Raw genomic sequence first — 12961 nt, forward strand, 5'->3', positions numbered from 1 at the left:
AGTTGGCAGTGATTCAAATCTCCCTTGAGATTGCTCTTATTCTGTCCCAGGCATGCGTGGTTTAGAGGTTTGCTGATGTCATATAAATTTATATGCAGAATTTGTGACTTCTCTTCTCCGCCCCTCCCTTTTCTGGGATTTCCTACTCATCCAGAATAATGTTTAACCAAATACCTGGGCACCTCATGGCCCAGCCAAGTTGACACATAAAATTAACTGTCTCAGTGTATCAGGTTCATCGTCATGCTTTGAGACTTTCCCTGCAAGACACACATTGTCCACTTATCTAGTTAAGGAATTCTGAGTACACTTCATCAACTTTCATACCAACCACTGACAGCAGCTTCTTTCTGCATTTCTGTAAACAATCTCTCATATCTACTTGTATTTTTACTTATCCTTTTCTTTCCCTAACATTGTCAAATAGAACTTTCTGTGATGATGCAGATGCTTAAATCTGCAGTGTCCCATATAGTTTTGAATTAGCCACAGACAGCTTTGAGCACTGGAAATGTGGATCATCTGATAGGGAAATGGAATTCTTAACTTTAGTTAATTTAAATTTAGACAGCCCCGTGTGGCTAATGACTACCATATGGACAGCGTACCCTTGAACAGGATTTTGTTTTCTTTTTCAAAATATATTGGCTAACTGATACATTTCTCAGATAATTTGCTTTGATATACTTAGTTAATTAAATAATAATTTATGGGGTCACAGTTTGTGTAACATTAATGTTAAGCATCTTTTTTTATTCCTTTTCTCAGTCCTAGAAGCTTTTTTAAAACTTTTTTTTTTTGTATCTGAAAGTTACTGATCTCTTCTAACACACACACACACACACACACACACACACACTCATAGAGTCAAAGATCCTTTTACTGCTATACAAAAATAAATAAATAAATAGAATGGTGTGTTTTTACATGCATGGTCACTGTAATCATTCTCCTTTTGCCAAGCTTCCTAAGCATGTTAAAATTGTTATAAATTTGCATTTTTTTCCATGGAAACTGTTAACAGACTATTAGTTGTATTGTATTTCTGAAGCCTCTGCCCCTCAATTATTTCTAAGAAAATTACTTTTAAGTTTGTCAAGAAATTTTCCTCCTAATCTCTGCTAATTTTCTAAGAGCTGGTAATTAACACTGATTGAATTAGGTATTGTTACTCTTCTTTATAGAAATAATAAGAATCTTTAAAAATAAGTCCTTGCAATTCGTTATTTTGTATGTTTAATGTTAAACTGTGGATGTGACCATTTAATTTAACACACCAATTGAAGACTTTTACTTTATATATTACAAATTTTTCAATTTATTTCATGATCTTTTGATATTTATCATTTCAGGACCACCAAACAATTTTGAGAGCATGGGCTGTAAAAGATTTTGCTCCAAATTGTCCTTTGTATGTCCAGATATTAAAGCCTGAAAATAAATTCCATATCAAATTTGCTGGTAAGTTTAGTCTCAAATGAGATACTTTGAATTTCCTCCAACTATGATAGTAAGAGTTATGTCTCTGAAATTAGTGGCAACTTAATATATATATTCATGATTGCATAGAATAGAAGGATTTCTTTTTGTCATCTACTTGTTAAGAGAGAATTCATTTACTTTAAAAATGTCCAGGTAATGTTTTGGGAGTGAAAATTTTTTCTTCTTTTATAATTTGGTGATTTAATCAATTGAATTTACTGGACACCTTGGTAAGACTATAAATAGATTAGCACTTACAGTTTTATCCATAACATAGACGCAGGTCTTGAATGTTGCAGCCATTAATTTATACTATGTTTACACATAAATAGGTAGTGCTTTGTTATAAATAATATCTACCTATCTTTGTTATGGATAGGTGGTGCTCTGTTATAGATTACTTAATACATTTGTAAGCTTAGCATGCATTAGAGTAAAATTAAAATATATTGTAATGTTAAAATATATTCAAGTGTATTAAAATATATTTATTTGGAGATAATAAATTTATTTGAAGATTTATTTGGAGATAATATAGATTTTGAAAACATTTCAAGAAAAACATACATGTGAGTTTTTTAAAGTCATTTCATATGATTTTGTTTCATATACTTTAAACTGTCATTTCATATACTTTAAACTGTTAAGAAATTGAACAGTAAGATCATACTTTATTTTTTTCTTAAATGTTTCCATAGGAACTAATTTTGATCCAGGAAATAGCTTATGTACATTGAAAAAAATGACATCCTTGTTTGTTTTTTTTTTTTGTAGTTCACCCTAATAATTTAAAGTTGCAAACATCATTAAAATGCAAATCATTTTTTTTTTATTTTTTTTTTATTTTTTTTAATTTTTTTTTTTTAATTTTTTATTTTTTATAAACATATATTTTTATCCCCAGGGGTACAGGTCTGTGAATCACCAGGTTTACACACTTCATAGCACTCACCAAATCACATACCCTCCCCAATGTCCATAATCCCACCCCCTTCTCCCAAACCCCCTCCCCCCGGCAACCCTCAGTTTGTTTTGTGAGATTAAGAGTCACTTATGGTTTGTCTCCCTCCCAATCCCATCTTGTTTCATTTATTCTTCTTCTACCCACTTAAGCCTCCATGTTGCATCACCACTTCCTCATATCAGGGAGATCATATGATAGTTGTCTTTCTCTGCTTGACTTATTTCGCTAAGCATGATACGCTCTAGTTCCATCCATGTTGTTGCAAATGGCAAGATTTCATTTCTTTTGATGGCTGCATAGTATTCCATTGTGTATATATACCACATCTTCTTGATCCATTCATCTGTTGATGGACATCTAGGTTCTTTCCATAGTTTGGCTATTGTGGACATTGCTGCTATAAACATTCGGGTGCATGTGTCCCTTTGGATCACTACATTTGTATCTTTAGGGTAAATACCCAATAGTGCAATTGCTGGGTCATAGGGCAGTTCTATTTTCAACATTTTGAGGAACCTCCATGCTGTTTTCCAGAGTGGCTGCACCAGCTTGCATTCCCACCAACAGTGTAGGAGGGTTCCCCTCCTTTAACTATGTGTTAACAAATGTATTTCTTCATCTGTGTTTATATATCTTAAAATGCTTACCTATTCATATGTGATATTTATTTATTTATTTATTTATTTATTTTTTAAACTTTAATTTTATAAACACTAAGAAATTTCTAAATACCAAGAAAACCATGAAATTGTTGCAATTTAGTTTGCTGTTTTTTATCTTTTACTCTTGATTTTAATGACATCAGTTTACTAAAAATGTATGGCAAACAAAGCAATGGCTCTTAACTGTGGCTGCATTTTAGTATCTGTTTGAACGTTTGTTTTAAGTACAAATACTAATTTAAATGATTTGTGATGATGGGGCTATGATTTTGTTTTGTTTTTTTAAAAAAAAAAACCTGTTCCCTAAACTGAAAATTAAAAATAAGAACACCTCCTTTGTAAGTGGCTTTGTGAAATTTAATGGAAAATACATGTAAATTCTACATCTACTACCTGTTACATATGTAATTAGCTTTCAAGAAATGCCAATTGTTTATCTAAAAGACCTTTGCAACTAAGCTGCCTTCTTTTTATTATTATCTAGTAAAAGGAATATTTTTTAAAGATTTTTATTTATTTATTTGACAGAGAGTGAGATCACAAGTAGGCAGAGAGGCAGGCAGAAAGAAAGGGAAAGTGGGCTCCCCGCCAAGCCAATAGCCCGATGTGGGGCTTGATCCCAGGACCCCAAGATTATGACCTGAGCCGAAGGCAGAGGCTTAACCCCCTGAGCCACCCAGGCACTCCCAAAAGGAATATTATTGTAAAATTTTTATCATGCCTGATAATGACTTAACATGAAATTATTTTAAGGAAGGCAGCAATGACATAAGTCCTAAAAATGTGAATTTAAATTTGAGTGCCATCACTTAAGATTTAGATAGCCAAGTTAGTATTCTGAACCCTATTTTTCTCTTCTGTTAATTTATGTTATTGTATGTATGAGGTCTCTATTTCATTGGTTAAGATTATCAGTAAGGAAATAATATCTGAAACATATTAGGTGATCAATAAATGGATATCAGATGTGGATCCTAAAACAATATGTAGTTTGGGAAGACAAATTATAATTTTTAATGTGTTATAACTAAGATTCATAATAGATTTAATTCTTTTCCCTATCCCTAGATAGGTTTACAACAGATAGATCAAATTCACGGGAATATTCCGCCTTTACAAATAAAAAATTACAAAGACTATTTACATTAATTCTCTTTCATATTCTTATCTTGCCATTATTTTGATAAGTTCATTGAAATGAATGTGATAGTTAAAAGTTCTATCCTGATAATTTGTCACAATATTTCTTATTTATGACACCTGCTGAAATTCCTTTTAATGACATCTGTCTTCATTTAGGTTGAGATTACAACATCTCAGAAGAACTCTTTTTTTAATATTATGAAAAGTAAAAGCATCCTACTTTCATTAAAATGTCATAAAATAGTTTGTAGTGATCTATGAGACTCTTAAACCAATATAATATATTTCACATCTCAGCCTGAGGTTAAAAGATTAGAGACTTTACCTTTCTAAAGACAGTATATCAAGCTGGCATTTAGTTTGTATGGTAGATTGTTAAGATAATGGTCTTCAATGAACCATGTTCCCTGTGTCTGTCCGGTGTTGATGGGATCTTGCAGTTTATTCCATGAAGAGGTGAAATTTAGTTCTCTACTCCTTGAATACAGGCTGGTTTTGTGACTGTGACCAGAATGTGTCCTGGGATTGAGGCATAGGTTGGGCTTCCTGCTTAGTAAGGCGTCTGCTTCTCTCTCTCTTTCTCTTTCTTTCTGTCTCTCTCCATTTGCCCTTCCCCACTGTTGGTTCTATCCCTCAAATAAATAAGTAAAATCATAAGAAAAAAAAAAAAAAAGAATCCCAGCTTAGCCTCCCTAAGGATGGAAAATCACATGGGAAGTGACGCTTATCCATCCCAGGCTCCCCACCTCTCTAGCTCCTAACTTACCCACAGTCAACCCAGAGAGTCATGCTGACCTACAGAATTTTGAGAAATAAAAGTATTGGTTGCTCAAAGTTAATGAGTTTTGTTTGTAGTTATCTATTACTTGGCAATAGATATCTAATATCATTTGTAACAAAATAATAATTGCTTTAATCTTAAACCAACATTCATTTGATAATATTCACAATATTTTTGTCTTTGCATTCTTGTGAGTATTAAATAGTACAATTCCAATTATACAGGATATAAAATGAGATCATTTTATTTCTGTTTATTTAAATAACCTCTTCATACATGCTAAATTGTAGAACTACTACCATGTCTATAATTTATATTTTTTTAAAAAATAAATCCATGGTTTTAAAAGATGAAAAGAAGAAACTTCAAAATTTGAGTTATGAGTATATAAAAATTAAAAAGTAAAAATAATATAGTGATCTAGCAGCTAGTACTTTATGCACATTTATCAGTCATATCATATATGGATCCTTTTCTTCTGAACAAAATGACTATACTCATTAAACTGTTGAGTTGTTGCAATATCATTTGAATGAATTATTATATTATTGATTAAAATAGTCTTCTACACTTTGATGAGAGTTATAGGAGAGATGTCTTTATGGGCATGATTTCAGCAGCAGAAAAGATATGTTCTTAACCTATTTTACTGAGAGAGAAAAATAAAAATAGTAAGTCTGGAGATAGGAAATATATTCGGTAGCATAATGGCTATGATACAGAATTTGTGAATGTAAACCACTACAAGTCTTACAGAGATTCAATAACATAAAAATATACTTCATAGATAATTTGATCATTTTAATCACCACAGATTTCCTAAGAAGAAAATAAACTCAAACTGGCTCATAGAAATTTTACTTTCAGCGATTTTCCTTTTTATGATAAATTTGTCAAAGTAAAGAGTTCGATAGCACAAATCCTGGAATGAAACTATCCTCAGTCAAATTTCAATTCTACTGTATAGTAACTACATGACCTCGGGCTTCTTAATTTCTCTCAGCTTGAGTTCTTTGATATATAAAGTGTGAATAATAAGAGTAACTATCTCTTAGCGTTATTATAATTAAAAAAATACTCAAAAGAACATCAGCCACCAGTAACTGGTACCTATCAAATTGAGGATTTTCATGAATCTTGAGTACCTATTTCTCATCTTTCTAAATCTATATTACCTTTATTTCCAGGAAAAGTGATTGAGCATTTTTCATGATGTCTTACAGCTTATTATAGACATTCAAAAAACACATAGCTCTCAGTTTGCACATATCTTCCAGAGAGTAGAAAAAGAAAGATCTTTTCCCAACTCATTTTATGAGGCTGACCTAGCCATGATACAAAACTTATTAAGGATAACATGAGAAATGATTAGAAACCAATTTAATTGATTAACATAGTTGAAAAATTATCTAAAATACATTGGCAAAATTATCAAAGTAATGTATTTTAAAAAATAATATATCATCACCAATTGAAGTTATTCCAGAAATAGATCATCATGTCAAAAAAAAATAAAATTTAATGGAAACAAAAAAATCTTTTGAGAGAGAATTTAGTATCCCATTTACAATCTGAAAAAAAAGAAAAAGAAAAAAAGCAAAAGTGTTAGAAAGCTACGGAGAAAATATACCTTAGCCTAACGAAAATCATCTGCACAGTAACCTAGAGGTAAAAAAAGAATATTTAATGACCACCTATTGAAAGTCTGCCTTTAAGGTTAGGTACAAACAGGGATGCTTACCAAAACCACTTTAACTCAGTGCTTTCCTGGAAATCCTAAGGAGTGCATTAAGACTACAAAAATAGATAAAAGGAGTAAGCAGTGGAAAGCTAGATATAAAATTGCCATATTATTTAAATAAGATTTTCTACAGTATTCCCTACATAATTTTTCCTTAGGGAACCTCATTTATTTCTATGATTTCCAAAATTAAATCTCTCCCTCAGTATTCACTCTGAGGTTCAGTCTTGTATCTCTAACTCTATAGTCAGTATCTCTTATTAGGTTTCTAACAGCTGTCTCAAAATTAAGATATCTGGAAGTATATATTGATTTTCCCTGACTTTAAATCTGTTTCTATCCCATACTTCTCAACACCATCTACTTAGAACTCAAGCCAAAATCCATGAATCATTCTTTGATCCTTTGCATGCAGTCCATCAAGTGCTATAGGTTAGACTCCTCGAGAATCCCAGGTTTACTCACTGACACAACCCAGGTTTATCCCATGATCAGGGCTGTGTCAAAACACTCCCCTTGTCTTCTTTCCTGGGTATCCATGAGTTCTGCCCATAAACCTACTGCTGGTCTTCATGTTCCCCAGCACATTTGCAGTAGTGGTTACCATTTGTGTGCTATAGTAGGCTGCTACATCTTATAGTAGGCTGCTATATCTTCGTGCCTTCCATGGCAGCTTGAATTCAATAGTTTCCTCTTTCCAGTACATTAATGCCAGCATTCTTTCACCGTATCATTATTTTTAAAAGATCCTCTCTTGTGGATTATTTTTTTGTCAACCTCTGTAGAACAAAAGTCAAATGGTACTATAGCTTTGGTTGTGTTAAATCTCTTTTCCAGTGAGAAATATTTTTTATCAATACAATTCTTTTTTAAGAAGTGGCAGTTGGTACTGAAACATAGGAAGAAGTAATGGCAGTGTTCCATAGCTGTGACTAATATAAAAATGTGGTTTTGTAACATCTTGTATTCTCTGACAGCCTCTTGTGGGACTAGCAATTCTAGTAAAGTCTCTCCAAGGTCATATATCTGAACAGAAATCACCTAGAAAAAAAAAAGGGTTCCACATTGTTGAGCCCTTCACAAATATTCTCCTCTTAGTGGCAAAACCAGGATGAAAAAAGCAAAATATTATAATAGTCCAGCTCAGACGTGTTTCTATAGACTAAATTTTAATCAAAATAAAACCAAATCCTTATCTCTTTCTTAACTCTATATTCCAGAAATCATTAAAAAAGAAAACACTAAGTGAGTGCTGTGAAGTGTGTAAACCTGGTGATTCACAGACCTGTACCCCTGGGGATAAAAATATATGTTTATAAAAAATAAAAAATTAAAAATAAAAAAAAAAAAAAAAAAAAAAAAAAAAAAAAAAGAAAACACTAAAACAAAAGAAACATAAGGAAAAATGTACTTTATTAGGAACTCTTTTATTGAAAAACCTTGAATGAACTTAAAGAATAAACTGAGCTCTCCAATTAGTTGAATCTAAAAGAAGTTGCTGTTTGTCTCCTTGTCAGACGAAATTACTCAGAAAATCAGTGGGAGATGAATCCCGGTTATATGAGTAAACCGATTGCTAAATTTAGGTTGCCACTCTATCTTTACCTCCCAGAAAAAGGGTTATATCATCTGTGGGTGCATATTCAATTGCATTTTATTTGTCAACTAATTTTTTTTCAACATACTGGGTCCTTGAAAATTTTCTATCTCATTTGAACAGATGTACAAAGACATAAAAATCAAATTGTTAAATTTTCACCCACACGTGGTAGGGAAGAATGTTAAATATCAATTTATAAATAAATTTGTCTGAGTAGAAAATGTAAAAGTCAGAGTAAAGACTTTAAAAATCTCTTTGTAAATTGTGAGTTTTCTATAAATTTTATTGTCCATGCTTTGACTATGGTATTTCATAAGTAACAGATTTTGAATTAACGTTCATGAATGAAAGGAAGAATCATACCTCAATAGTAAAGTGTTGACTGAATGAAATTTTCTCTACTTCACAACTAAAACATGCCTAGAAGAATGATTCATTATACTAGAGCAGTAGCAGTTCTGGGAATTAAAAAAAAAAAATTAAGAAGATTTCAATTGCAATACAAATTAGCGTATAGACAAGAGTATTTTTTACAATATCATTGATAATACTGTACAAATATATTTCCTATTGTAGGTAGTTGTGACTACCATTATTTAAAAATATTGTTTAAAATACACACACGTGTTCATCTGTGAATATGCACGCACACACACGAATCTTGGGGAAATGATGTGACTAAAAATGAAGGCCTTGTCTCATTTTGCTGAAACACAAGACATCCCAATGCTTCACTTTTTTTCTAGACAAGAGTGGAAAATATTTCCAAGTAATATAAATATTGGAAATTATGTTAGCTGTTTCTAAATAACATACGTATGTGCAATGCTTGACTTTCACCAAGTGGTAAGGTGTGAGTTTTTCCTGCTGAATAATTTCTTCATTTCCCATAAACACCCACGTAGATATCAGTTTAAATTTCATTCTTACAACCTACTTAAGAACATAATGCTTTGAATTCCTACAATTTCAAAAGATGAAATACCCCAACTTTGAAAATTCTCCATTTTTGGATAAAAATATTCTCTTTGATGTTTATGTTATTGCAGAGATCAACAGAAGCCACTTAACCTAAGACCATGTTCAAGACCAGCAAAATTTAAAGAGTCTTAAAATTTTTTCTTTCTCCGCTACTTTTTACTTTATAAAAAAATCAAACATGCAGCTTAAAAATTATACAATGAAAACTTGTATTCCCTTCATTTACATTCAGCAATTAGCAGTTTCCCACATTTGCTTAATCTTCTCTTCACACACACACACACACACACACACACACACACACACACGTGTGCACATGCACACACATGTACACACACATTTTAACTTCAGTGTGCTTTTCCGAGGAATGACATTCTACTAATACCCAGCATAACATTTTCATGCCTAAGAGGGTCAGATATTTTCATGTGTCATTTGTATTTAAATGTTGGCAGTCATCCCCAAGATGTCTTTTATAATTGCATTTTTACAATTCAGTATTAAATCAGTATTTGGAGGTGTTTGGGTGGCTCTGTCTGGTTAGTGTCTGCCGTCTGCTTAGGTCATGATCTCAGGGTCCTGAGATGGAGCCCCCAGTTAGGCTCCCCACTCAGCAATGCTTGTCCCATTCCCTCTGGCCCTCCCCTTGCTTGTGCTCTTCTCTCTTTCTCTTTTACTCTCTCTCTCTCAAATAAATAAATAAAAGCTTTAAAAAATAAAAAACAAAAAAAATAATATCTCATTTTTCATTGCACTTGCTTTTTCATTTTTTTTAGATAGAAGATTAGTATCGACAGGAATGAGCCTTCCCATATACCCTTCGCATCACACAGCTTCCCAGGATGTTAATTTCTTATATAAGTATATCCATTTAATCAAAAGTAAAAAATTAACATTGATGTGAATTATTTTTTAAGTGAAATATTATCTTGTCCTTCATTCCTCCTAGCAAAAAAAAATCAATAACTTATTTGTTTTACTTTTTTTGTAGATATTAAAATTTTAATATGTGGGTCTATTGAAGAGCCAAACCAGCTTTCTTGTTTGTTCTCTTTGACACTTGATGACATTGCCATTGAACATTAGTATTTCAAGCCATTTTCTTGTGGACCACTTAAAATTGAATTAACTCAAAGCATCTTTATATTTTTCTCCATTAATTTTCTTATAGTCTTGTTTTTCTCCAAGACTCAATTGCGTGATGCTGAAAACCAGAGTAGCATATTCCTTCAATGTTTGGAAAGTGCCAGGCATATTCTATTATAACTCAGATCGATGATTTTCCATCTCTGAAGTAGTTTCTTGATAACAATGATTAATAAAGAAGAACAGTTATATCCTCTTTCACTCTCATTTACTCATTCAAAACATTTTATTGAGTCCTACTGTGAACAATTTGTTAGTCTAGGTACTAGTGGTATAATGATTAAAAAAAAAAAAAAGATGGACTAGCTGTCTGTTCCAGTTGCAGATTTTATTTTCTTTACCTCACCTCCCCCCTTTTTTTTAAGGTTTATTTATTTCAAAGAGAGTGAGAGAGTACGAGCAGGGAGAGGGACAAGCAGGCTCTGCTACTGAGCGGGGAGCCCGGTATGGGGCTTGATCCCAGGACCCTGGGATCATGACCTGATCTAAAGGGAGACCCTTAACAACGGAGCCACCCAGGTTCCCCTACGTCACCCTTTTTTAAACCAGTGAGCCAGTGTACTTTTACATTCTGCACCCACTCGAACAGAGCCTGTTTTAGCCACATAGAGCTTAAGCTGTGACCTTATGATCTTCCTCCCCTACCCTATCACCCTCCATATATACCAAAACTCAAGATTCTAATTATGTACTAGTTTCATCAGATTTTGACTGATGAATTTAGTCAATCTGACAGACCTATGTAGGTAAAGTTTTCATGACTTAATATAACATCTTTATTCCTGAAGTAATTACTTTTGTATTGAAAAGTCTCTTAAAATGAGGAATGAGATCCTAATACGAGGATAGTAAAATATCCCAACACTTTAATATTATCCTGGGATGTTTATTTAATATTGCCTCAAGACAGACTGCATGAGAACATACTGTGCACACACAAATGTGTGAAAGAGACTGTGAATTAAGCTTTACTAATGAATAGGAATGTTGCTGGAGAAGTAGGGAGTGACTGATGACAGTTAGAGGTAAAGGTATAATGTTTTAACCAGATCATAAAGTAGCTCCAGGGGAACCATGGAGTACAGTGGAGATGACACAAAGAGCCTCACAGGAGTGATTGTTTACCGAGCTATTAGGATGTCCAAGTGAGACCGACTGAGGGATTGAGCCAGATGATGGATGTGGAGAGTGAGAGCAGATTCATGAATCATTTCAGATCTATTCTGTAGACCTAATAATCAATTGATTGTGGGAATCAAAGAAAGTGAAAAATCATTTTATTTTCTTTTTGCCACTTAATCTCTTTTTTGTATATCTTCCCATTTAATAGAAATTGTATTATAGTAGCTTACTAATGACTTGAGTTGCTTAGATGTTTAATTCTAGAACAGAAGCTTCTCTTTTTGCTTTTCTTTCTTTCTTTTTTTTTTTTTTTTTAGGTTTTGTTTTTGAGTAATCTCTACACCCAACATGGGGCTGGAACGTACAGCTCCAAAATCAAGTGTCACATGCTCCATTGACTGAGCCAGGCAGGCACCCCTAGAATATGAATTTCTTAAATGCTTTGTATCCAATGATAAGCACAGAGCTCGACTCACAGTATCTTATTACTAAAAGTATGCAGACTATAGTATATAAAAACTTATATACTTATAAAACTTATAAAAACTTATAGTATATAAAAACTATAGTATATAAAAACTTAAAAGATCCAGTAACAATGTTCAAAAGTAATACTATAATGCAGTAAAATTAAAATATGTGACAATATATGAAATAGTGAAAAGGGAAGAAAAATCTGTAGTTTTTCTTCATGTGTAGGGAAAACCCAGTTTTTTCCTACTGTGTTAGTCCCTTATCTGTCTCCTTCATTAGTCACGTAGTCACTAACATCTGTTTACACAATTACATGAAGGTTTCATGAAGAAATATTATGAGCTACACAAACATTTAAATTTTTTTAAATTTTTTAAAAAAGATTTCTATTTATTTATTTGACAGAGAGAGATCACAAGTAGGCAGAGAGGCAGGCAGAGAGAGAGGAAGGGAAGCAGGCTCCCTGCTGAGCAGAGAGCCAGATGTGGAACTTGATCCCAGGACCCTGAGATCATGACCTGAGCTGAAGGCAGCGGCTTAACCCACTGAGCCACCCAGGCGCCCTACACACAACATTTAAATAAAGGACCTCTATGGGGTGCCTGGGTGGCTCAGTGGGTTAAGCCTCTGCCTTCTGCTTAGGTCATGATCTCAGGGTTCTGGGATCGAGTCTCTCATTGGGCTCTCTGCTCAGCAGGGGACCTGCTTCCTCCTCTCTCTCCACCTGCCTCTCTACTTGTAATCTCTCTTCAAATAAATAAATAAAATCTTTAAAAAAAAAAAAGGACCTTTATTTCAGTTTTATTTATTATAAGAATAAATGTAGAAAGAAGCAAAATGTCTAGCAATATGAGAATAGATATAT

The 12961-nt window shown here is 32.9% G+C and overlaps 1 protein-coding gene across 4 annotated transcripts in view; it reads left to right on the forward strand.

Moving 5' to 3' along the window:
- Positions 1-12961, forward strand: part of KCNT2 (potassium sodium-activated channel subfamily T member 2) — a 351736-nt gene that overhangs the window by 199154 nt on the left and 139621 nt on the right. For all 4 annotated transcript variants that reach the window (XM_059146350.1, XM_059146351.1, XM_059146352.1 and 1 more), the window contains exon 13: positions 1353-1461. In XM_059146350.1, the coding sequence (XP_059002333.1) occupies positions 1353-1461 (109 nt within the window). The remainder of the gene's footprint in view (positions 1-1352; positions 1462-12961) is intronic.

Source organism: Mustela lutreola, chromosome 14 (genome assembly GCF_030435805.1).
Source record: "Mustela lutreola isolate mMusLut2 chromosome 14, mMusLut2.pri, whole genome shotgun sequence".
NCBI lineage: Eukaryota > Metazoa > Chordata > Mammalia > Carnivora > Mustelidae > Mustela > Mustela lutreola.